We start from the raw sequence: 23,011 nt of genomic DNA, 5'->3' as shown, positions 1-23,011 counted from the left end.
GTTTAAATCTCGAATACACCTCCATTAGAGTAATATCTTAAATTACTATTGAATACGTTCTACATACTATGTTAGGAGCTTTACATACATATTATCTTGATCCTTCCTGGTAGGTATTATAGCCCCAATTTCCCTAGATAACCAGATTACATCATAGCCGGGCCAGGAGAGAAATTAATTCCTGTTTGGATACAAAGCTCATTATCTTTCTACCAGCCTAGGTTCTAAGGTTTTTGGAACCCAAGCCCTTTGAGATCCTAAGAACTACGAACCTTCTCCACCCCAGCCCACCCCAATGGGCTTACAAACAAAATATTACGTATAAATTGAAGGGTTCACAGAACCCCTGAAGCCCATCCACTGCCCCCAGGAAAACTGCCTGCTGCTTCTCACAAATCTGTTCACAGGAGGTAAACTTCTTGGGGGAAATGACTGTCATTTTCTTGTTTTTAATTTATTTTTTAAATTTATTGGGGTGACAATTGTTAGTAAAATTACACAGATTTCAGGTGTACAATTCTGTATTACATCATCTATAAATCCCATTGCGTGTTCACCACCCAGAGTCAGTTCTCCTTCCATCACCATATATTTGATCCCCCTTACCGTGATCCCCCACTCCCTTAATGACTGTCATTTTCAATTGCCAATTCTAAACACAGTGCCTAGGCCACAGTGGGCACTCAATGACTACCTATTGTATGAATGGAGGATGGTAGGAACCAAGGAAGGACAACAGGAACACATTTTTGCATTATTTGGGAGCCTATCAAGGTAGCTACTCAAATATTAAATAGCTTTTCAAATGGAGATTATATTTAAAAATAGTTATTACAGGAAATGCAGATGTTAGCATACATCCCAAAGCCTGGGATTAACATGATCTACATTCCACAACATTCTCCAGAAAAAAGTTTTAGGAAGTAACTCTGTCTATCTGCCATAAGCCAATTCACAGACACTATAACATTGTACAAATGGAAACAAGATTTTTCTGTGATTTCAGAGGGAAGGAGATAATTGTCGAGGCTTGACTACATGAATCTGAGAAATTTAAGTAGTACAGGAAATACAAAATGCTGGAAGAGGAGTTCAACTCCTATTTGGAAGAGACTAGTAGTTTAGAACTGGACTTGCCTTAGCACATCTTCAACGCAAATCTAATTAATTACTGTGCTACAATCACTCCTCAAACACCCACAAGTTACAAGACATCACTATTTTGAAGAGATGCCAATGACATGATATCTGAATTTTATTAATGCAATCTAAAACCAAGTTAAATAAGTGATCATTTTATTAAAATCAACATTCTAAGATAATGTCCCCAAAGTTAACTACACAAGTAGTTATTTTAAATGGTTCCTTGAATTCGTATGCACACCAACCAGTACACAGACAAAAATATGTAGTGAACTATTTTTTCTTATTTATGTAGAAGATATTACAATTAACAAAATCATATTTATTTAAAAGTTCGAATTGTCTAGTATTTTATCTTGTATTTTCTTTTTCAGTACATATTAAAAATACAACCACAGTTGTGTAGGCACACCTGTATGCACAGAAGAGGGGAAAGTAGTTCTCATGCTGGTCTAAGGGACAAGCCCCTTGGACCATTTGAAGAATCCACTAGAAGAATCCATCTGTCTTACATCATTAAGCTCACTACAATTTCGGCTCATGCAATGGCCATTAATGCCTAGTAAACGCCAGTCACTACAGTAAGCAATGGGGGTACAGTGATAATTAAGTCCCAATCTCTAGCCTTGGAGGCTTTCAGTCTGGGGAAGTCAGAAATGTGAATGGAATGAACTGAGTGTTATAGAAACACTGAAGTCCTTAATATATGAACAGAAAAATTTAACCTATATAAATGTTAATGTCTTACTTTGTTTCAAACTTTCAAAAACCATTTCTAAACTAAGTGTCAACTATCCAAGGAAAAAAAGCTAACGCTATTCTACAAGTAAATGCAGTGAAAAATTATTTAGAATTAACACTTGAGGTCAATTTTTAGTGTGCTATTTCAGTGAGTCATGTCTGAAGTTACTAAAAAGTTCCCTTCCACTTGTGAAGTTATTTAAAATATAAAGATAGATGGCTGAACATCCATCAAAGGATGGATAAGAAAATCTAAACTAAACCAGTAGTACTGGGAAAGCACTAAGATTAGCTCAATTGTAAAGACTGGAAAATACTTCCTATCACTCTAGCTTTGAAAGATACGAGACATACAGCATCATTTATAGACTATAAACTTACTGAGATGTATTACAAGCCTATAAGTCAACCACAAGATACTACTTCAAACCCAGTAGGATGGCTATAATAAAAAAGACAGCCAATAACAAATGCTGGTGAGGATGTAGAGAAATTGGTGGGAATATAAATGGGCATTCTCCTGGTGGGGATGTAAAATGTGCAGCAACTCTGGATAACAGCCTGGCAGTTCCTCAAAATGTTAAACATAGTTACCATATTACCCAGTATTTCTACTGGTAGGTATATACACAAGAAAACTGAAAACATATATCCTAACAAAAACTTGTACACAAAAGTTCCCGGTAGTATTATTAATAAAATATAAAAAAAATATTATATTACATTTTATGCGTTATTGTAGAATACAAAATATTCCAAAAAGTGTAAACAACTCAAATGTCCATCAACAGATGAATGGTAAACAAAACGTGGTATAATCATACAACATTATTCAGTCATAAAAAGGAATGAAGTATTCGGATCCATGTAACAACATGAATGAACTTTGAATGAAAACTATGTTAAGCCAAGGGAGTCAAGTCACAAAATATCAATCACATACTGTATGATTCCACGTATACGCGGCCAGAAGAAGCAAATCTATGAAGACAGAAGACAGATTAGTGGTTGCACAGGCCTGGGGAGAGGAGGGAGGGAATGAGGGAGAGAGAAAGAGAGGAATGACTGCTAATGTGTATGGGGTTTCTTTTGGGAGATGATAAAAATTGATTGTGGTGATGTTTGCACAATTTTGTGAATACACTAAAAACTATTAAATTGTACAACTTGAATGAATTTTATGGTAGGTGAATTACACCTCAATAGAGATGTTAATTAATTTTTAAACCACCTACAATCACAATAGTGAACAGTTTAACAAACAATAAAAATTTTCGTATTTATCGAGTCAATGCAGCATAAGCTCGTGCCAGGTTTTCAGTCTTTCCTCCCCTCCTAATATTTCAAATCCAAATTTTAAAAAAGTTCAGAGGTATTATATAACCAAAAGACAAGTTCTTGTTATCTTTTAAAATTATATTTAAACAGCAATAATTTTACAGAAGATATATAGATTAAGAAATATATGGAAAATATTGTCTGTCTTACCTGTTTTTAAATAAAGCAGAGGGTGGGAGGGGTGCTCTCCTTCAACCTGTGTCTTCCTCTAGCTTCTGCCATCTACTTTCAGAATGCGAAGGTAAATGGGAGGAATTTATACCCACTTCCCCTAGTTTCTCTTCCACCCACTATAATCTGGCTTCTTGCCATACCCCAACCCCAAACTGCTTTCTGTAGTCAACCAATTCACTCCTACTTGGCAAACAGAATGGGTATTTTCTCAACCTCACCTTACCGGTCCTCCCAGAATTATTTGACTTTGGGAACTATTCCTTTCCTGAAACTCTCCCAGGCTTTTCTGACATCCTTTGGGTTCCCTTTCCTCCTCTCTGACCACACTTTCTCAGGAGCAACCACTAGTACTTCCTTTGGGGGCTGCTCTTTTAATGTTGATGTTCTTCAACCCAAAGCTGGTCACTCTGTGTATACCTGTCTGGATAAGCTCATTCACTCACATGCTTTTAACTACCTCTTACATACTTACACCCTGACTCCTAAATCTTTAACTCCATCCTGCCAGGTCTCTTCAGCTCTACATTTCTATTAGATGTCTCACAGGCACCTCAGTTTTAAAAAGTCTAAAACTAACCTCATTCTCTTTCACGCTGTAATTTCCTCCCTCCATCTTCTGCTTGATTCCCTCTACTTGTTACTCCTCCTCCTACCAAATGATACCGTCCAAGTTGGGTGATAGTATACCAAGCAAGAAACCTCGGAGTCATACTATTATACAAATATTCCTTTCTCCTTTACTACCCACATCTAGTGAATTATTGAGACTTCTTTCTTAATCCTATCAGATCCTTTATAAGCTCTCTATTCTGCTATCTTAGTTTAGTTCAGACCCTCATCTTCTTATATTTCAACGGCTTCTAAAATGTTCTTCTTCTTCTAATTCATACTTCATACTGCCATCAGGATCAACTTTCTACAACACAAATCTGTCAAACGACTGTGTACTCTTCTTAAAACAGGCAGCTGATCCACAGTAGTGATTCTCAGTTTTTCTACCCAAACCTATCTGAATAAGTGAAGGATCATAGCAAAGCAGGCTGGGGCAAGGAGAGGGGTAGGGTGGTAGCAGTGGTTGGAGGTAGGGAAATACTGGAGTGTTGGCAGCTATCATGTCTATTTTCTTAACACCTGCCCACCTTCCCTGGGAATCTAAGAGTTGTAGTGTAGAATTGTTCAAAATCACTATTAACTGATCTATACAGTAAAATATAGTATAGATGCAAGACCAATCTGACCCCTCCCTACCTAACTTTCTCAGCATCACCTTTTGCCTTTACCATGCATTACCTCACTGTTTCTCAAAGTATGGTTCAGGGACAGCCCACCCCAGACCATTTCAGGGAGCCCACGAGGTCAAAAACCTTATCCTAATAATAAAAAGTTGTATTTCCTCATCTGAGGAATGCAGTCTTTAGTACAATATTTTTTTTAACACTTTCATTTTCTTAGGAGTATACAGTGGAGTTTTCTAGAGTACATGACATGTGATACTGTTTAAAATGTGACACTGCAACAGTATGAATGCAGCATGTATGAGAATCCAGCTCCTTTCTATTAAGCCAGACATTAAAGAACTTTGCAAAAATATCAAAATGCTTATTCACACCATTTTTTGTTTTGAATAATTGTCATAAAATATAGTATATAGGTAATATGGAATGGGTTTATTATTTTAAAATGAATTATTTTTTAAAATATCTTTTAAGGTAATTTCTAATACAGTAAATAAACAAAAGCTCTTTGGGGCTCTCAATAAATATTTTTTTAAGAGTGTAAAGGACTCTTAAGATCAAAAAGTGTAAGAACTGCTGCGTGAGTTACAGCAGATTATCTAACCCTCCCTAAACATGTTCAACTTTAAAACCTCCATCGTTTTTACAATGGTGATGCCCCTTCTACCACTAGCCTAGTCCCAGCCAGGTCCTTACGGACCTCAGATGCATCCTGGAGAAATAGGATAGCAAGAACAGAGGTTCTGAAGTCAGGCAAAATACTTAACTTCTCAGAGTATGTTTCCTCATCTATAAAATACAGGTTATATCTACCTCATAAATTGTTGGTATGTTTAATAAGACAGAGGGTAAAACACATGGCATATTGTTGATTATGTTAAACAAGACAGTGTAAAACATCTGGCTTTAGCATACAGTAGGAATGAAAAATGTTAATTTCTTTTCTACTTAAAATAACTTATAAAATCATTAACATTACTGTAGTAAAATAAAAACAAGTAACAATTATCTAATCATAACAAAGTAAGCAAACTGGTTGTTTTGAGCTATTCTGTCAGGATTACTATTTGTAGAACAGATGGTTTTATAGACTAAATACCCTGAAATGCATAACTTCTATGATAGTTCTGTGTTACTTTTCATTGATACATCAAGTTCAGATTAATTTAAAATATCAGCTATTTTAAACAGCATTTTAATATAGGATTGTTTACTATTATACCTCTGTGTAGCCTTAGAAAAATAGCCATAAATCCTCTCCTCCCAATGTTTCACAAAATTAAGTACTATAATTCACACTGCTGCTACATCCTGTTTTTTCAAATACTCCACTGAATCTACTCATTACATTTTTTTTCACCTTCCTAAGTGGATAGAAAACTGGTTGTTAAGCTGAAACTGCCATATTTGCTTGTAGCTTAAATGTCATCTTTTATGATTTCTTTATATACAAGTGTCTAATGCACGAGATAACCTTTAGCCTTGTCAGAATAAATCTACTTGTTTCAACACTTTTATTAGACATGATAAAGCTTTAAAAAGCAAAAGAGAATAACTAAAAATGAAAGCCCAAATACCTCTTTCCTTCTATCTCTAGTTATCTGCAGCTAAATATATAAATTAGCTATATGAGGATATACAGATTTTAGCACAGTAATTTGTTAGATGATGACCCTAAATATCAGTCCCTTACTTCAGCCCTGTGAAGTAGGTAGTATTTGTCTTCTTTTAAAGATGAGAGAACGCAGTCATCTCATTTTCTGTTAAGTGGCCTTCCCAAGGTCAGGTAGCTAGCCAACGGCAGAGATGTGAATAAAACAGGTCTGTCAAACCTGAATGTGCAGCATCCTACCTTATGAACTTACTTCTCATGATCACTGCCTGCCATCTTGTAAAGACTAAAAATCTAAATAGTTGAGATAAAGTTCTGGATTTGCCACAGATCAGATGTTTAACTTTTAACATATAAGTAATCATCTCAGCCCCACAGTGTACACCACCTTGATACCTTAGTTTTCTCCTCTTTAATGGGGGTGGGGGGGGGGTGCAGGGGTGCGTAACAGGCCAAGACCAAGAATAGACAACTCATAGAATAGTTAATGACAGATGGAAAAAATTTCTACCATCACTAGTCACTGAGAAATTCAAACTAAAACAAGATATCATTTTCAAACATCAAATTATCAAAGATCAAGATAATTATTACTCATATATTACTGACAGTTGTATAAACTGACACAACTTCTTCAAAAAGTTTTTTATAAACATGTATTAAATGTTTATATCCTTTTACCTCGTACTTCCACTGCTATAAGGTCTTATGCAATAATCCAAAACAAAGACATTTTATGTATAAATGTTCATTACAGAATTATGATATAGAGGATACAAATAAAGTATACATATTTTAAGAAAGGAAAAAACTATTAAAATTGTAATACTCAATATATACTGATAACAAAAGAGGAATACAAGTCATGTGTACACATTTTTTTGGCACACCTGGTATAATAGAAGATAATATATAATGACTGGACTAAACAGTGAACCACAAGGAAATGGTTAAGCTACAAAATAGTTGCCAGGTGAAATATTATGTAGCCACTTAAAAATATTTTTACAAATGAAAAAGTTATCAAAATATTAAGTTGAAAAAAAAACCCCAAGAATATAAAATGGTATATGTAGCACGGTCACAGATAAGCATTAAAAACATTAATAGACTAATATAATATTGTATGTCAACTGTACTTTAATGTTTTTTAAAGAGAACTACACTGATCTATATATGCTTATAGATTCATGTCCAAAGTAAGATATAAACAAGTATATACAGTTCAAGCCTAGTTGCATAAATATGTTATATAGACATAAACGAACATTAACAAAGATAGCATTTAGGTAATGGGACTATAGCAAGGCTGGATAGAATACTGGAAAGAGCCCAGTTTGGATGTTCACCCCACTTTCCTGAGGGTAAGGCATTATTTTCTATAATTTCAAAATTTGAAATGAACATTATTACTTTATAATTGAATAGGGTTATAATAGATTACCTCTAAGGCTCAGTTCCAAAATGCCAGCATTTAAAAGTGCATTTTTAATTCACATCAGAATTTAAGAATAACAAAACAGCTGATCTTCCATTCTCTTTCTCTGGCTGAAGATACAGTTTCCCTCCAGCTTTCCAGTCAAGGGAAAAAGCGGCACCAAATAGCAGCCTTAATTATAGCTATTGCTTATCAAGTCATGGAATTAAAAAAAGCAAGCACTATAAAAGAACAGTCTTAGTCATCAAATCTCAAATGTACAATCACCTAGCTATCCCTGGGTATTGTGGAAGAAAAAGGAAACTCATTTAGTCCTTGAGAAATGAAATCTCCAACAGGAATCCCTGACTCATCCCTAAAGCATGAACCGTAAGGCCACTTCCCCTACACAGGAGTTCAGAGACTGGGCACCTGTCCTGATGGCCTACATCACCAAACAATGCTCTTTCCTGACAGGATATGCCCAGGGATAACAAGATCAGCATGCCAAGTGACCAGAGACCACATCACCTATCCCTCCATAACCAAAATAAGACTGCTAAAGACTAGTTTTAAACATTTTTAAATATTCTAAGTAAATATTTTCTTCTATTTTTGCTACTGTAGTAAAAAAGGGACTTCATCCAATTATTGTGACACTATTCAAAGATATCAACACAATAAAAATTCTGTCATAAGGGAAAATGTCCTTTTCTTTACCCTTCTCATATCAAAAAGTAATTTTTCAAAAATACATAGGCTAAATATCACGAGAAAACGCTTAAAATAAGGCATAGACTATTTAATGTATATTTTTCGGTCTTCAAGATTCTCACAAAACCTTAATCCTATCCTCTATTATTGGTCCAGAAAGGCGGGAATCACAAAGTTCAACAATACTATAATACTGTGAATCTATTTTATAAGCTGTTAACTTTAACGCTAAAGCTTTACCAGACAGAAGTCTATTTAAAATGTGAAAAAGTATTTCAATACTAATAATCATCTCACCTGCCTCTTGTAAACAAACTCAACTTGGAAAAATTAGACAATGCTTGCTGCTCATTCATTTTTGTACGTATTAATTGTATTCTTTTCACAATCGAGAATTTCGGAGTTGATTATTCTTGGAGGTGTATACCTTCTCCAGGAGCAAAATTTTCCCTAGCTTATTTCCCATTCCCAAATCCCGCCAAGAAGCAACCACTTCCCAAAGTCCCACTTCCTTTTCCATTCCCCAGACCTCCAGGGTTTCCAACGCCCCAATCTTGCGCAATATCCGTAGGAGCAGCAGCCGTAACCACCGCCTCCTAAGCCGGGAAACAACCCTAAAGGGAACATTGTCCAGCAGAAAAATAAAGGGTGTGTGTGTTTGGGGGGGGGGGGGGGCAATGTAGGAAGTCGACTTCTGGTCCCACGCCTTCGGATCTGACCCCCTCAAAGTGATGTATGTAGAGCAATTTCATGAACTAGACTTTTAACCTCCTCTCCAGCCCGCCTGTACAAGCAGAGGGCGGAAAGGAAGGCGGGGGGAGGCTGCGAAGGTTATCTCCCAGTTCAGGGCTTCGGCCCGCATCGTCGCCTCCGCCCCACCAGGACTATTGTTCCCAAGTTCCCCACCCCCACCCCGGATAGGAAGTGATAGTCACATCCCCTCCGCCTTCGGCAATATCCCCTAGGGAGTTCGAAGTAGGTTTCCTTCAGGATAAACCTCCCCTCTCCACACACCCTTACCCCCTCAACCTAAAGTCACTTTGACCCCCAATACCATCTCCGACCTGGGTCTCAGGAGGCAAGAGACGGGACGGGGGTAAATGGAAATGAAGCAAACCACCAGATTCCTTTCCCAGGCGTGTGAAATAATAATTGTGAACCCAGAAACGGCAGAAGTCCTACCTTACCCACTTCTGAGACGAGCTTGAGCAAAGCGACCCCACGAGTTAATGCCAACCTCAATACCCACGTTCCTCCGTCAGCAGCGACCCGCTCTCCTCCTTGGGCAGACACCCCGCCAGGACCCTCCCAGGAGGGGCAGGTTGGATGGAGAGGTGAGGAGAAGAGCCCCGCCGGCCTGTACCTCACTTGCCTCGGGATCCCGGCCCGAGAAACAATAGGTGGTCGCCGGTGGCGGTGCTGAATGCGGGCTCGGCCCGGTGGCCGCTCCCTTTGGGTCCCGAGCGTCCGCGGAGGGTGCCGCGAACGCGGGAGGAGGGGAAAGGAGGCCGAGGGGCGGAGGCGGTCTCACCTCCCGTTGGCCTCCGAGACCACCCGGCCCTGGGGGTTGGTGCGCGCCCCTCCGCCCTTCTCCTCACAGCCGCACACAAAGCGCTGGCGGCCGGGGCTGGCCGGGCGAGGCTCGGCGGTGGGCTCCGGTGCACGCGAGAGGAGGGGCAACCAGCGGGAGGACTCACCATGAAGTCCCGGGCGAAGTTGTCCTCCCCATTGTGGTCCGGACTCTTCATGGCCTGGACCCTCTGGATGAATTTCCTCAGGATCTCCACTTGCTCCATCCTCCCGCGTTCCCCCGGCTGCGGTCGCTGGCCCCCCTGCCGCCGCCCGCCCGCCCGGCGCAGAGCCCGCTCCGTCTTCCCCAGCTCGCTCCCCCTGCTCGTCCCCTCCCTCCCGACCCCCGCTAACCCCCGCCGCTCCCTGCTCCTCCCCACCGCCCAAGGCGGCGGCAGTGGCAGCACCGGACCGGCTACCGACCCTACAACTTCAGGAGCAGCCGCCGCTCTCCCACAGTACGAGGCAAGCCGCTGCGGCTAGCGCCAACCCCAACCCCCAGCTTGCTCCATCCTCCTTCCCCGCCCTCCTCCTCCTCCGTCCGAGACGCCGCCACCGCCTCAGGAACACGGCTCTCCGCTCGCCCTGCCCCCCCTCCCCGGTTCCTCCTTCCCACCCCCCCTCCCCACTAGCAGCCGCAGCCGCCTCTCCTCACCGGCGCGCCCCCGGCCGCCACCCTGACGCGCGGCCCCGCGCTGTGGCTCCGCCCCAGGCGCTACGCCACGCCGATCCTCCGGCCCCGCCTCCTTGCCACGCCTCCAAGCCCGCCCCGCGGGTCCCAGTCTTGCTAGGAGTGGCTGGAAGGTGCTGCGGCTGTCGGTTGGGCGACTTGACTCTACTTCCGGGGCGGGTTCCCCTTGGGAAGCTCGTAAGCCTGAGGAGAACTGGGCGGAGGGAATTCGACTCTGAGCAGGTCAAACCCAAGTCAGTCAGAGTAGGACTTCAGTTGGAACTTGCGGGCTCACAACCTACTAAGGGACAAAGGCTGTTTCTAAGAGTGCTTCCGCGCCGCCACCAGCCGTGGGCTGGGACTACAAATCCCGGCACGCCGGAGGCCAGGAGCCGGGGAGGGAAAGGGCGGTGGTGGGAAGAGAAGCATGCTGGGAACTGTAGTGTCATCCCCTCATTCGCAGCAGGTATGTCTTCACGTTGCTAATGGCTCGGTGACTGTTGACGGCAGTTAGACTTTGGCACTTGGGAATGGCAACGGCCAAGAGAAACGAAACGCTTCTTGAGTGAAAGGAAAGGACTTTTGCTGTTTGCAAATCCATCTAAACCCGTGGCGAGTGAGCGCTTGAGATTCGAAGTGCGTCCTAATACTACATACGTACCACGCATATGGTGTGGGCTTAGCGTTTGCTGAATTGAAGGGAAATAGTCTTCTTGCCCTTAGCTTTGCAGTAAGTACTTTAGAACTGAATAGCTTTTCTTCGTAGAATGGACTTCATAAATCTTTATACACTTTTGTTAATCTTATAGTAATCAGAGAATATCCTAGTCTAATTCACTATTTTGCAAAGTAAGTGGTTTGCCCCAAGGTCCCCCAGCATATTCTTAGCAGAGCCAAAAGTAGAATGTAAATCCCTTTGCTTTCACTACAATACCTAATTGCCTTTCACTAAGGAACTTAAATTTGTGATAATATGACAGTAGTGAAGGATTTGATTTGTGGACTTGTTTTGGTCACATATCCACAAACAATATTTTTTACAGCTCAGGTTGGTCGGGTAATTTGGTTAAAATAGGAAACATCAGTGATAGGCCCCTTTTCCCAAAGGCTAAGGATTTGAACTTGATACTGTTGGCGAGCCACCAAAGGTTTCTGAGTATAGAAGTAAAATTAGAAAAATCGGTCACTTTTGGATAATTTGTGAATTATTAAGGGGAAAGAAAGTAATGAGAGATATTGGGAGCCAATTCATGAAGCAACAAAAACTGAAACTAAGGTCATAGCACTGTAAATACAAAGATACAGATGGAGGTGAGAGAGACTGAAAGAACTCACACAACTAGGTGCCTGACTTATTGGGCAAGAAAGAAGGTAGAATTAAAAATTACAGAAATTACCAGGTTAGCAGTGATCAGAACACAAGACTGCATGTTATGGAAAAATGGGGACATTCATACACAGATGGTAAGAGAAATTGGCACAACATCTTTGGAGGCTGTTTGGCCATAAATGTATCAAAATGGAAAAGTCATGCATGCTTTGACTGAAAAGTTTATATAGGATTTATAGCTGTGTACAAACATAAATGCTTATTGCAGCCTTATTTGTAATGGCAAGAATGGAAATAACATACCTGCCTATCAAAAGGGCACGGGTTAAAAAACAAAATCCCAAGCATATAATTAAGTTCTATGAAGCTATTTTAAAAAATGAAAATATATATGTATGTACATATATGTATACATATATATATATACACACACACAAACACACACATTGACATGGAATAGGCCCCAAGATCTCCTTATTAAATGAGAAAAGCTAGGCATACATTGTGTTTATAGTATTCTTTCATTTATGTAAAATGAAATATGGATAAAATGGTGCATAAAAAAATGCCTGAACATACATAGAATTTTTGTGAAGGATACGTCAAAAACTGTTAGCTGTCGTCTCTAGGAGGGCCTTGAGAATCTTTGGTAGAAAGGAGACAACTTTTAGCATGTATGTGCGTTACCGTTTCAACAAAATTAAACCAATTCAATTAAAAATGTTTAGACTTTGAATCCAGGTCATAAGAATGGCAATATTTTTCATAGAAACATGCAAATAAAGAAAAAAGAAGCAGATCTTATTTGGGAGATTTTTCTTGAATGGCACAGGCTAAGTTTCAGAATTCCCACCTACTTACACCACAGTTCTCAAAGAACTTGGTCCTGCCCATGCTTGGCCACAGCTGGGGGTTTGGGCACTTGACCCAAGCTAACCAGTCTATGTAGACTGGCCAGCAACCTGTGGCCTAGTGTAGGAACATGGTCTGGAACAATCAATTCTCACAGTTAGGATTCTGAACTAAGAAACCTAAGAGAATAAATCATTAAGCAGCAAGGGCAGAAGCTGAATGCCACGAGTTAGAGTTTGGGATTTGGTCGACTGAAGCCTTGCGAGAGAGTAGAGAGAGAAGAATCTGGTTAGTCAAGAAAGGAGTGTTAAGCAGGCATGCAGAGAGATGTAGAGATGTCATGATATAACTCGTGGCCATGGGAGAGATGGGGAGAATCCCTGGAACAACTTGACTTCCTCGTAATTTTTCAGGACAGGTTTGATTGACATTTATTCCATAGATAAATCCTGCATTTCCTGAAGCAGAATAGGGCTATTATAAAGAGCATGGGTTCTGAAGTGTGAGAGATACAGGTTCAAAAACCCACTCCATTTCTTAACTCTGGGCAAGTCACTTAACCTCTCCAAGGCTCAGTTTCGTCCGTCTTCTATGAAAGCCACCCAGTGCTGTCTTAACAAGGTGTGTTTCAGAATTAGTATACTACACATTACACTTCCTCATAGAAAACACAAAATAAGAACTGGTTCATCAAACAAAAAATGAATGATTCCCCGGCCTTTTACTTTTTTACCACTTGAAGGATGAGAAGAAAGCTGAATACCATTTTCAAAAATTTCTCATCTTAGTAATGTTTTGAAGGTTTGAGTGGGAGTTTAAAACTAATAATCAAAGAGAGGTTTCAGGATTATCTGTCTGTTTCATATTCACAGTATTCCTTTCCCCTCTAGCTCAGGTAAAAGTAATACTTTATATCTGTATAGAAAATTTAACTTGTGTAGTATTTTCACATCTGTTCTCTCCTAAAAGCTACCTTATTACAGCTTTCATGGCATTATAGCTCTTGGCTCTTAGTGAATTTTTCTTTTTTCTTATAACCCTGGGAAATAATTTGGCATCATTGTTCTCATTAATAGATAAAAAACTAAAACATGGGAGTGAACATGACTAGCTCACTTGTAAAAAACAAATGTCAGACACATGGCCAGAACCCACAGGTCCTGAGTTTCCAGCTTGTTTGCATAAACCACTGAGTCACAATGCTTTTATACCTGGTGTAATTTAAGTGAAACTACAGATGAAGATTCAAACCATTTTGAGATTCTCCCTAAGTAGCACTTCTAATATTAACTTGTCATTTCATTCTACATACCTCAGTGCTCTCTGTACTCCCAACTAAAGGATTCATACTAGCTGGGAAGTTATGGGAGAGTGAATAAGAAAGAAGGGAGGGAAATTCTTCTCTGGTTTATTCCTGGCATCCCTTACTCCTTCATTCCTAAACCTACTCACAGCAAAAGAGCTGTTGACCATTTTTTAACCTGTGAGTTTGTTGTTGAAATATGTAATCTAATAGAATACAGAGGGAATAAAGGAGCATATCCTTTAGTCTGGGTAGCATAAGATTAGTAAGAGAAAGGCATATAAAAATGGAGAGAAGTTTGGAAAGGATGAAATTTCTTTAATAATGTATGTTTCTAAAGCTAATTTTTTCTGAGCTCTTTGCATGTAATACTCTGTTCATTCTCATAACTCTACCCTAAAGTAGATAAGCCAGGTATTATTATCTCCATCTTTATTTATGATTAGAATACTAGTGGAGATAATAATGCCTAAGTTTAGAGAAATTAAATTATTTGCCAAAGGTCATATAGGTGGCAGAACTGGAACTAAAACCCAGGAGGCTCTCCACTCAATGAAAACTTCAGAGTGTTACACAACAAAAGCTAAATACTGTAGTATACTATTAAATACTAACTGCAGGACAATGTGGTAATTAAATCAACCCTCTTCTTCCAATTTTGTATCTCGTATTTTTTATGCTGTTTCATTTAACATTCAAAGAAAAATTAATATTTTATAAATAACTTCAAAGTCAAGTACTACCTGAGCATCTAATTAGTGATGCTTCAACATGATGACATTTAGTTTCTGCATTCAGGAATGGATCATTACCAAGGGCTGTGAAATATGATTACAACATATAATTCATCCATATTGACTGGGCTCAGGCCCAACTATCAGCAAAAAGCCCCAGAACAAAGCAAGCAGAAAACCCCTTTCATTCAGTAACTGCTAATATGTTAGGTTAAAAATAAATTGTGTATGAAAACAAATACTGTATGATCTCATTTATATGTGGAATCTTAAAAAAAAACCCACCAAATTCATAGGGTGGAGTAGGTGGAGTTGGAAAGAGGTCAACAAAAGGTAAAAATTTCCAGTTATAAGACAAATAAGTACTAGGGATGTAATGTGCAACATGATGATGATAGTTAACACTGCTGTATGACTTATAGGAAAGTTGTTAAGAGAATAAATCCTAAGAATTCTCACAAGGAGAAAACATTTGTTTCTTTTTTTTCTTTTTAGTGTATCTCTTTGAGATGATGGATATTAGCTGAATCTATTGTGGCAATCATTTCACAATATATATAAATGAAACCATCATGCTGTATGCCTTATACAGTGATGTCAATTATTTTTCAATGAAAAATAGGGAAAAAATAAATAAATTGTGATTCCATTTACATGAGGTATCTAAAATAGTCACATTTATAGAAACAAAGTAGAATGGTGCTTACCAGGGGTTGGGGGTAGGGAGAAAGGGCAATTGTTTAATGTGTATAGAGTTTCAATTTGCAAGATGGAAACGTTCTGGAGATCGGTTTCACAACAATGTGAATATACTTAACATTGCTGAACTGCACACTTAAAAGTGGTTAAGAAGGTACATTTTATATGTGATTTTTCCTTAATAAATATGTAAATTTTATGCATAAATAAATTGTATTGCTTGGGATGATGAAAAAGGGCTGGATAGTGGTGATGGTTTCACAATGAATGGACTTCATGTCACTGAACTGTATACTTAAAAATGGTTAAAATGGTAAATTTTATTTTAGGTATATTCTCCACAGTTAAAAGAATTGTATTTAAAGTACCAATGTAATTTTTTTTTTTTTTTAGTTTCAGGTGTACAAAACAATGTAGTAGACATTTGTCATTTATACTCCTCACAAAGTGATAACCCCCCTCCCGTAATCTACTACCCCTCTGACATCACATACAGCCATTACATTTCCACTGTCTCAATTCCTAATGCTGTACTCCACTTCTTGTGACTATATATATATTTATTTATACATATGTGTGTATATATATATATATATATATGTAAGTTAAATTATAGTTGACACTCATTATTGTTCAGCTTCAGGTGTACAGCGCTGTGATCAGGCATCTACACCATCACTGAAGTGGTCTCCTTAATAAGACAAGTATTCATTGGATACCCTACAAAATCTTTACATTATTGATTATGTTCCCCAAATTGACTTTCGTATCCCCGTGGCAATCTTGTGGTTACTGACTGTGCTCTCTAATTTCCTCACCTTCTCCCTCATCCCCCCCACCCCATCTAGCAACCCTCAGTTTTTCCTCTAATTCTCCAAAACTGTTTGTTTCTGATTAGTTCATTCACTTGTTCTCTTCTTTAGATTCCACATATAAGTGAGATCATATGGTATTTGTCTTTCTCTGTCTGACTTATTTCACTCAGCATAATGTTCTTTAGGTCCATCCATATTGCTGCAAATGGTAAGATTTCATTCTTTATGACTGAGTTAAAGTATCAATGTGATTTTGACTTTTTATCACATTCACTATTCTGTAAAAAACTTTGCATTTCATTTTTCTGCATAGGCCACTATGAGGCTAAGATTTCTTTGAGCCTCTGTTATTCAGCCTATAGTCCAACATAATAATTGGTGCTGTTAGGGAGACATTTAAGTCTAAACTAAAATCTATACAAGGAAATTTCATTTCTGAGACTTATCACATTATGCAACAATGTTTTAATGTCCATAGAATTCCACAAGGCCCCTTACATGCATGTTTTGTTTCAGTGAAATCAGCAGATGATTATCTTGCTTTGTCAGTGACTGTCACATTTCAAGATGCCCATTTTGTAGTCAGATTCAAGTTTATCCTGTACGTAGTTGAAAATTTGTTCAAAGTCATTTACTGTTAATAGCTAGTTACTCATTTTTCTCAACTTGGAACTAACAAGCTTTCAGGGTTTTAAAATTATTTTAAAATTTCCTTTTAATATGCTCTACCAGTTACATTTTAAAAGTAAACTTTAAAAATATTTTAAACTTTAAGGTATATATTTTCCTTCTTTTTCAAATAAATAAGCTATGTAATTTATCAAGGCAATTATTATATACCCTCTCCTTACCTGTTTTTAAGTAGTTCCATTTTTCAAAATTCTAGTGAAACATTTGCTTATATCTTTATTTAATAGTAACTTGTCTCCTAGAGGTCTTTCATTTCCTTTTCTTAGTTGAATGTTTGATGTTTAATGTCTCTTCAGTAGATTTCAATTTGCTCTCTTCCTCCAGTTATCCCTGGCTGATCTTTTTGTTGCATGTTACATAAAGACTATTGTAAGTATATTCTTAATATGTCACAAACCCAGAATCATGTGTCATACAGATGGTACCATGCAGTGGTTTTATTTTTGATGAGCAATTTGTGAGACACTATTAATTATGCAATGTTTTTAACAATGAAACTTTTCATATTTGGATTTGTATGTGTAGAGGGGGAGACATTTATGATTTACACTGCAGCCGGAAAGCTGCCCAGGCGGTCCTTTTCTTCATTCTTGGTCAGCTCCTATGGCACCTGAAGCCCTACACCCTGCTTCTTCTTTCCTAGAGAAAATAGGAGTTACCAAGTATCAACTCAGTTGCTTCCTTTTCCAAGTAAAATTTGGAAATCACAAATTTACCCCTATATTTATTTGCTTCTCTCCAATATTAGGATTCCTAATCCTTTCTGAGGCTAAGCCTTCCCCGTTGACCCTGTCTGTATTTAACTCTTCCTATTCTTCCTGTTCAAATATTTCTTCTTTATCTATCTTCAGTCTTTACGTCTCCACGGACTCCCCTTACCCGACAAAATGCTCAAGACTCCCCCAAGCTGCTGTACAGTCCCATCGTTTGCGATCCACAACCACCTGACTCCTGGCACATTTCTCCTAAAGGGACCTTCTACTTCCCAGATCTAATGACCTCTTAATTTAAATCCTACTCTACTTTTCTGTGGCGTTTGACTGTTTCTATAAATACCCTTCCTTCTTGAAATTCTCCCCTTCCTTCGTTTTTTTTAGTTTTAAATTGAGGTGAAATTGACATGGCATAAAATTAACTATTTTAAAGTGAACACTCAGTGGTATTTAGTACATTAAAAATATTGTGCAACTACCAGCTCTGTCTAGTTCAAAAACATTTTCATGACCCTGAAAGGAAAGTCCGTACTCCGTTACATAGTTGCTCCCCACTCCTCCATCCCCCCAACCCCTGACAACGCCAGTTTGTGTTCTGTCCCTATGGATTTAGCTATTCTGGATATTTCTTATCAATGGAACCATACAATATGTGACCACTTGTGTCGTGCCTCTTTCATTTAGTGTAAATTTTTTTTTGTTTATTTCAAATCTTGATATTTTACCATATTTGCCTCAGATTTTATTTAAGTGACAAAACATTGCAAATAAATTGAGATGCGCTTGTAGTCCTTTCCTTCCTCTCCAGAAATAACTATTATCTTGGATTTAGAATTTTTTTTGTTCCAGTGTTCACTGTTATGTTGAGTAGTGTCTTGCCTTTAAAAAAAAATTATGGTAAAAAACATATAACATAAAATGTATCATCTTAACTGTTTTAAATGTACAGTTTGCTAGTGTTAACTGTCTTCACATTTTTGTGGAACAGATCTCCAGAACGTTTTCATCTTGCAAAACTGAACATCTATCTTCATTAAACAACTGCCCTTTCCCCACTCCCCTCAGCCCCTGGTAACCACGATTTTACTTTCTGTTTCTATGCATTTGATGACTGTAGATAGCTAATATAAGTGGAATCATACAGTATTTGTCTTTTTGTGACTGGCTTATTCCACTAAGCCTAATATCCTTAAGGTTCATCCATGTTGTAGCATGTGTCAGAATTTTCCTTCCTTTTTTACAGCTGAATAATAGTCCCTTGTGTGTACATACTGCATTTTGTTTATCCATTCATCAGTGGACAGTTGGGCTGTTTCCACCTTTTGGCTGTTGCATATAGTGCTGTTATGAACATTCATGTACATGTATTTGGAGTAATTATTGCGAGCTCATATAATAATTCTATCTTTAACTTTTTGAGGAGTAACCAAACGGTTTTCCATGGTGGTTGCACCATTTTATGTTCTCACCAGCATTTTACAAGGGTCCCAATTTCTGCATACCCTTTCCAACACTTGCTATTTTCCTTAAATAATTTTTTTTTTTTTTTTAATTTTCAGCCATCCTAGTGGGTGTGAGTGGTACCTCATTGTGGTTTTGATTTTCATTTTTCAAATGACTATTGATGTTGAGCATCTTTAAAAATGCTTGTTGGCCATTTGTGTATCTTGAGAGAAATGTCTATTCAAGTCCTTTGCCCATTTTTTAGTTGGATTCTTTGTCTTTTTGTTGTTAGAGTTCTTTATATATTCTAGATACTAGACCCCTGTAAGATATTTGATTTGCCAATATTTTTTCCCTTTCTGTTGGTCGTCTCCTTCCTTGAGTTTAAAACACTACTACTGTATGCTATTTTCCCTCCTGTCTCTCTTTCAAATAGTAAATTTATTCAGTAGAATCATTTTGAGCACCCAGTAGATTATTATTCACTGTTTTAGGTACTGGCAAGAAAAATACAAATATTATTTACTCTCTGACAACCTTTTTCTTTATGCCTAAATATGACCATTTTTCAGAGTTATGTTGCCTTTTCTGTGGAAGCTTCCTAACCCCTTTCTGTCCCAGAAAAAGCCTGTTTAACCTTCAGGGTCCAATCTGAACATCAATCCTCTGCGAAGATTCTATGATTTCACCAGGCAGAATTAATCACTCCTTCTTTGCCCCTATAGCACTTTATACATTTTACAATATTATAGTCCTTACATTGCTTTGTAATTGTTTGTTTATTTATCTAGGATGTGAGCTCCTAGAGATCTTATCCTCATAGCTAATAAATCTCTCCCAAGCTCCTAGTAAAAGTCCCGCACATAGCAGTTATTCAACAAATATTGAGTGAATTCCAGGCCCTGGATTTAAAAAAAATTTTTGTTATGGAAAATTTTAAAATTATGCAAAAGTAAAGAGAATAGTGAAATGAATCACCATGACTTTTACAATTATCGGCATAGGGCAAATCTTGTTTCATCTAAATCCCTTATACTCTCTCTCCCCACTGGATTATACTGAAGCGAACCTCAGAAATCATTTCATTCATAAATACTTTCCTGACATTTTTAAGGGACAGATTTGAACACTAATTATAAAACTTCACTGTTCCTGCGATCAACTAACCAGAACCCTCAATTAACTATCCTCCAATTTTAAGAGAACAAGACAAATCATAAATTATCTATGATCTCAGAGTTTTAAAAATTCAATTTAATGGGTTCTAGTTTTAAAACAAATCCAGCATAATCTCCTAAATGTCTTCACTTACAAAAACTCTTAAATGACAAACTGATGTTCCTTACACTGAGCTTAAGGTACTGGAATATCTGAATTATCAAAGAAATAGCCAAGATAAAAATATTTTACTTAGGTAAGAAATATACATTTTTGTCGTACAGTTTTTTAGAAAACATTTTTGTTGAATTTCGTCTCACCAGAAAATAATGTTTCATTATTTTTAGCTATAAAATGACACGGCTAAAACCCCAAAGTGTTTTTTTTAATTGCTTTCAATAATGCAGTATTGTTAAGAATATTGAAAATTACTACTCTTGACTTCTTTTAACCTAATAAAAAATTTTTGAGCTCTTTCTGTTTTCTACATGTCCTCGGGGGGCTCTGTTGGAAACTTAAAGAGGTCTTTTCTGATTACATCTGATAATGACCTCTTTGCTGCTAGCCAAGCCACTGTCGCCTCTCATCTGCCTTTTGTGATAGCCTTCTAACTGGTCTCTCTGCTTCAGCTCTTTCCTGCCTCTGCCCCAAAGGTCATAACAATCCTCCTAGAACATGTCAGACCACATCACTCCTCTGCCCCAAACCCCCTAGTGGCTTCCCATCCCCCAAATTCCCACTATAAAGAATTGTCTCTCATTCTGCATGACTTCTTTCAAAATCAGTTTTGAGCTTTAATTTATGTAAAATAAAATGCACCATTTTAAGAGTACAGCTTGGTGAGTTTTTGACAAATGTCTACACCTATGCAATCACCACAACCATCAAGCCTCATCACCACAGAAAGTCCCCTTGTGTGTTTTCTGCATGACTTTTGAATGAATGTTTTGGACATTCTTGAAGGTGAAAAACCTGTTTATCATGATCTGAGCCTGGAACCTACAAAATATTTTTTGCATGGTTTTAATGTACACTTGCTTTTCCAGAAATTCAACTATCATGTAAACTGAGGGAAGGTAGTATTCTGTTCAGAATTTTACCGGAGATTTGCTATTTTGGAAAATATTGCCAGAGCCTATATCGATATCACCATCTGTGGCATTTGAGTTTCCAAGAGAATACTCCTTTATCAATCTGCGTTTGTAGCTGTCACATTTATAGTGATTCTACATAAGTGATGTACTTCATTTTATCTTTTACAGTGTTCATGTCTGAACATTTATATATTGAAATAGATATTATTTGATTACATATTACTTTCATTTATGTTACAAGTTCGACATTATATTGGTTTTTTTGAAGTTTAGGTGTGTAGATCGTTTGTATTGTCTGTGAGTTTAATTTCAGGTTAGTTAGGGAAGAGTACAAACTTTTTGTTGTAAAAAGAGAGCATTGGGCCTGTTAGTTTGTAGAAAAGCACTGCCATACAAATTCTGATCCTGCCCCGTTTCCTCCCCTGGATTACCTCTGTAATCGAATCTATACTGCCATGTTTCCCCAAAAATAAGACCTACCCCCAAAATAAGCCCCAGTTAAGATCTCAGCCAGACGGATGCATTTAGTATGTTATGGCGATGTTCCAGAAGAAGATGACATGACTGTAATTGAATAAATGTAGATTGTTGTACATGAAAAACTACGACATCCCCTGAAAATAAGTCCTAATGGAGCAAAAATTAATATGAGACCCGGTCTAATTTTCGGGGAAACACGGTATTTATTATTTATTTTCCACACTCCCTGCTCTAGCCATTCTGGCCACTGGCTTCCCTGCTTTTCCATGAAAGCTCCAGGCATATGCCCATGTCTGGACCTCTGTCTGATTTGCTGTTTGTTTCCTGTGCTGGAATGCTCTTCTACCAACTGTATCCACCATCCATTCCCCTCCTTCCTTCAGCTCTTCACCGAAATGCCACCTTTTCAGTGAGCCTTTCTGTTTAAAATTGTACCTCTATCCTGCCACACTTCTCTTGTCTTTTCCCTGCTTATTTCTCTTACAGAACTTTCTACTCTCTGGACAGACTTTATATTTTACTCATTTGTTGTTATTGTCTGTTGACTTGCCCTCTCCCCTTTCTGTCCCCCAGCACACTAAAATGTAAATTTCCTGAGCACAGCTGCAAAATGTGGGTTGGTACTGGTGAAAAAAAATTGTTCAGTTATCTAGCAAAGTGGCATTTGTTTTGACATGCTATGTGTTCAGCCCTGGGCTCCCTTCTTATCTGCCAGCCTCGTATATTGTACTGGTTTCCCCATCGCTTAGTCCTCTTTATAAAGGCAGTAGCATCCCTAAAGTTTAGAACAGTCGCTAGCACATAGTAGGTACTCAGTAAGTATTTGGTGAGTGAATGAATGTCTTTAGAACTCACAGGGGTTTTTGTGTGATTTTATCTGAAAGTTTGAAGATTTAATTTTTTCTTTTATATTAATATGGTTTTCTAGAGAGTAAAACATATATTACCTAGAGAAGTACCATTTATACTTCCTTATGCTGTAAAAGGTGGTTGATTCATAATTGGATCTTTAAAGGTCCTGTTGTATTCTTTTCCTCATTAAGAGGATTGACAGCTATAACCTAGCGTTATTTATAAGCCATAACCA

The 23,011-nt window shown here is 38.1% G+C and overlaps 1 protein-coding gene and 1 long non-coding RNA gene across 4 annotated transcripts in view; one reads left to right on the top strand and one right to left on the bottom strand.

The window, feature by feature from the left end:
- The window catches only part of PTPN12 (protein tyrosine phosphatase non-receptor type 12), a 75,163-nt gene extending 64,900 nt beyond the window's left edge, over positions 1-10,263 (bottom strand). Inside the window, exon 1 of the mRNA XM_019744561.2 lies at positions 10,072-10,263. Within this exon, the coding sequence (XP_019600120.2) occupies positions 10,072-10,170 (99 nt within the window). The 5' untranslated portion in view covers positions 10,171-10,263. The remainder of the gene's footprint in view (positions 1-10,071) is intronic.
- Positions 10,264-10,763: 500 nt separating this feature from the next.
- The window catches only part of LOC141573191 (uncharacterized), an 82,636-nt gene continuing 70,388 nt past the window's right edge, over positions 10,764-23,011 (top strand). For all 3 annotated transcript variants that reach the window (XR_012498865.1, XR_012498866.1, XR_012498864.1), the window contains exon 1: positions 10,764-11,343. This is a non-coding gene — a long non-coding RNA (uncharacterized LOC141573191). The remainder of the gene's footprint in view (positions 11,344-23,011) is intronic.

The sequence above is a fragment of the Rhinolophus sinicus genome, linkage group LG09 (assembly GCF_036562045.2).
Source record: "Rhinolophus sinicus isolate RSC01 linkage group LG09, ASM3656204v1, whole genome shotgun sequence".
NCBI lineage: Eukaryota > Metazoa > Chordata > Mammalia > Chiroptera > Rhinolophidae > Rhinolophus > Rhinolophus sinicus.
Note: the sequence above shows the minus strand (reverse complement) of the source record. Positions and strands in the feature narration are given on the sequence as shown.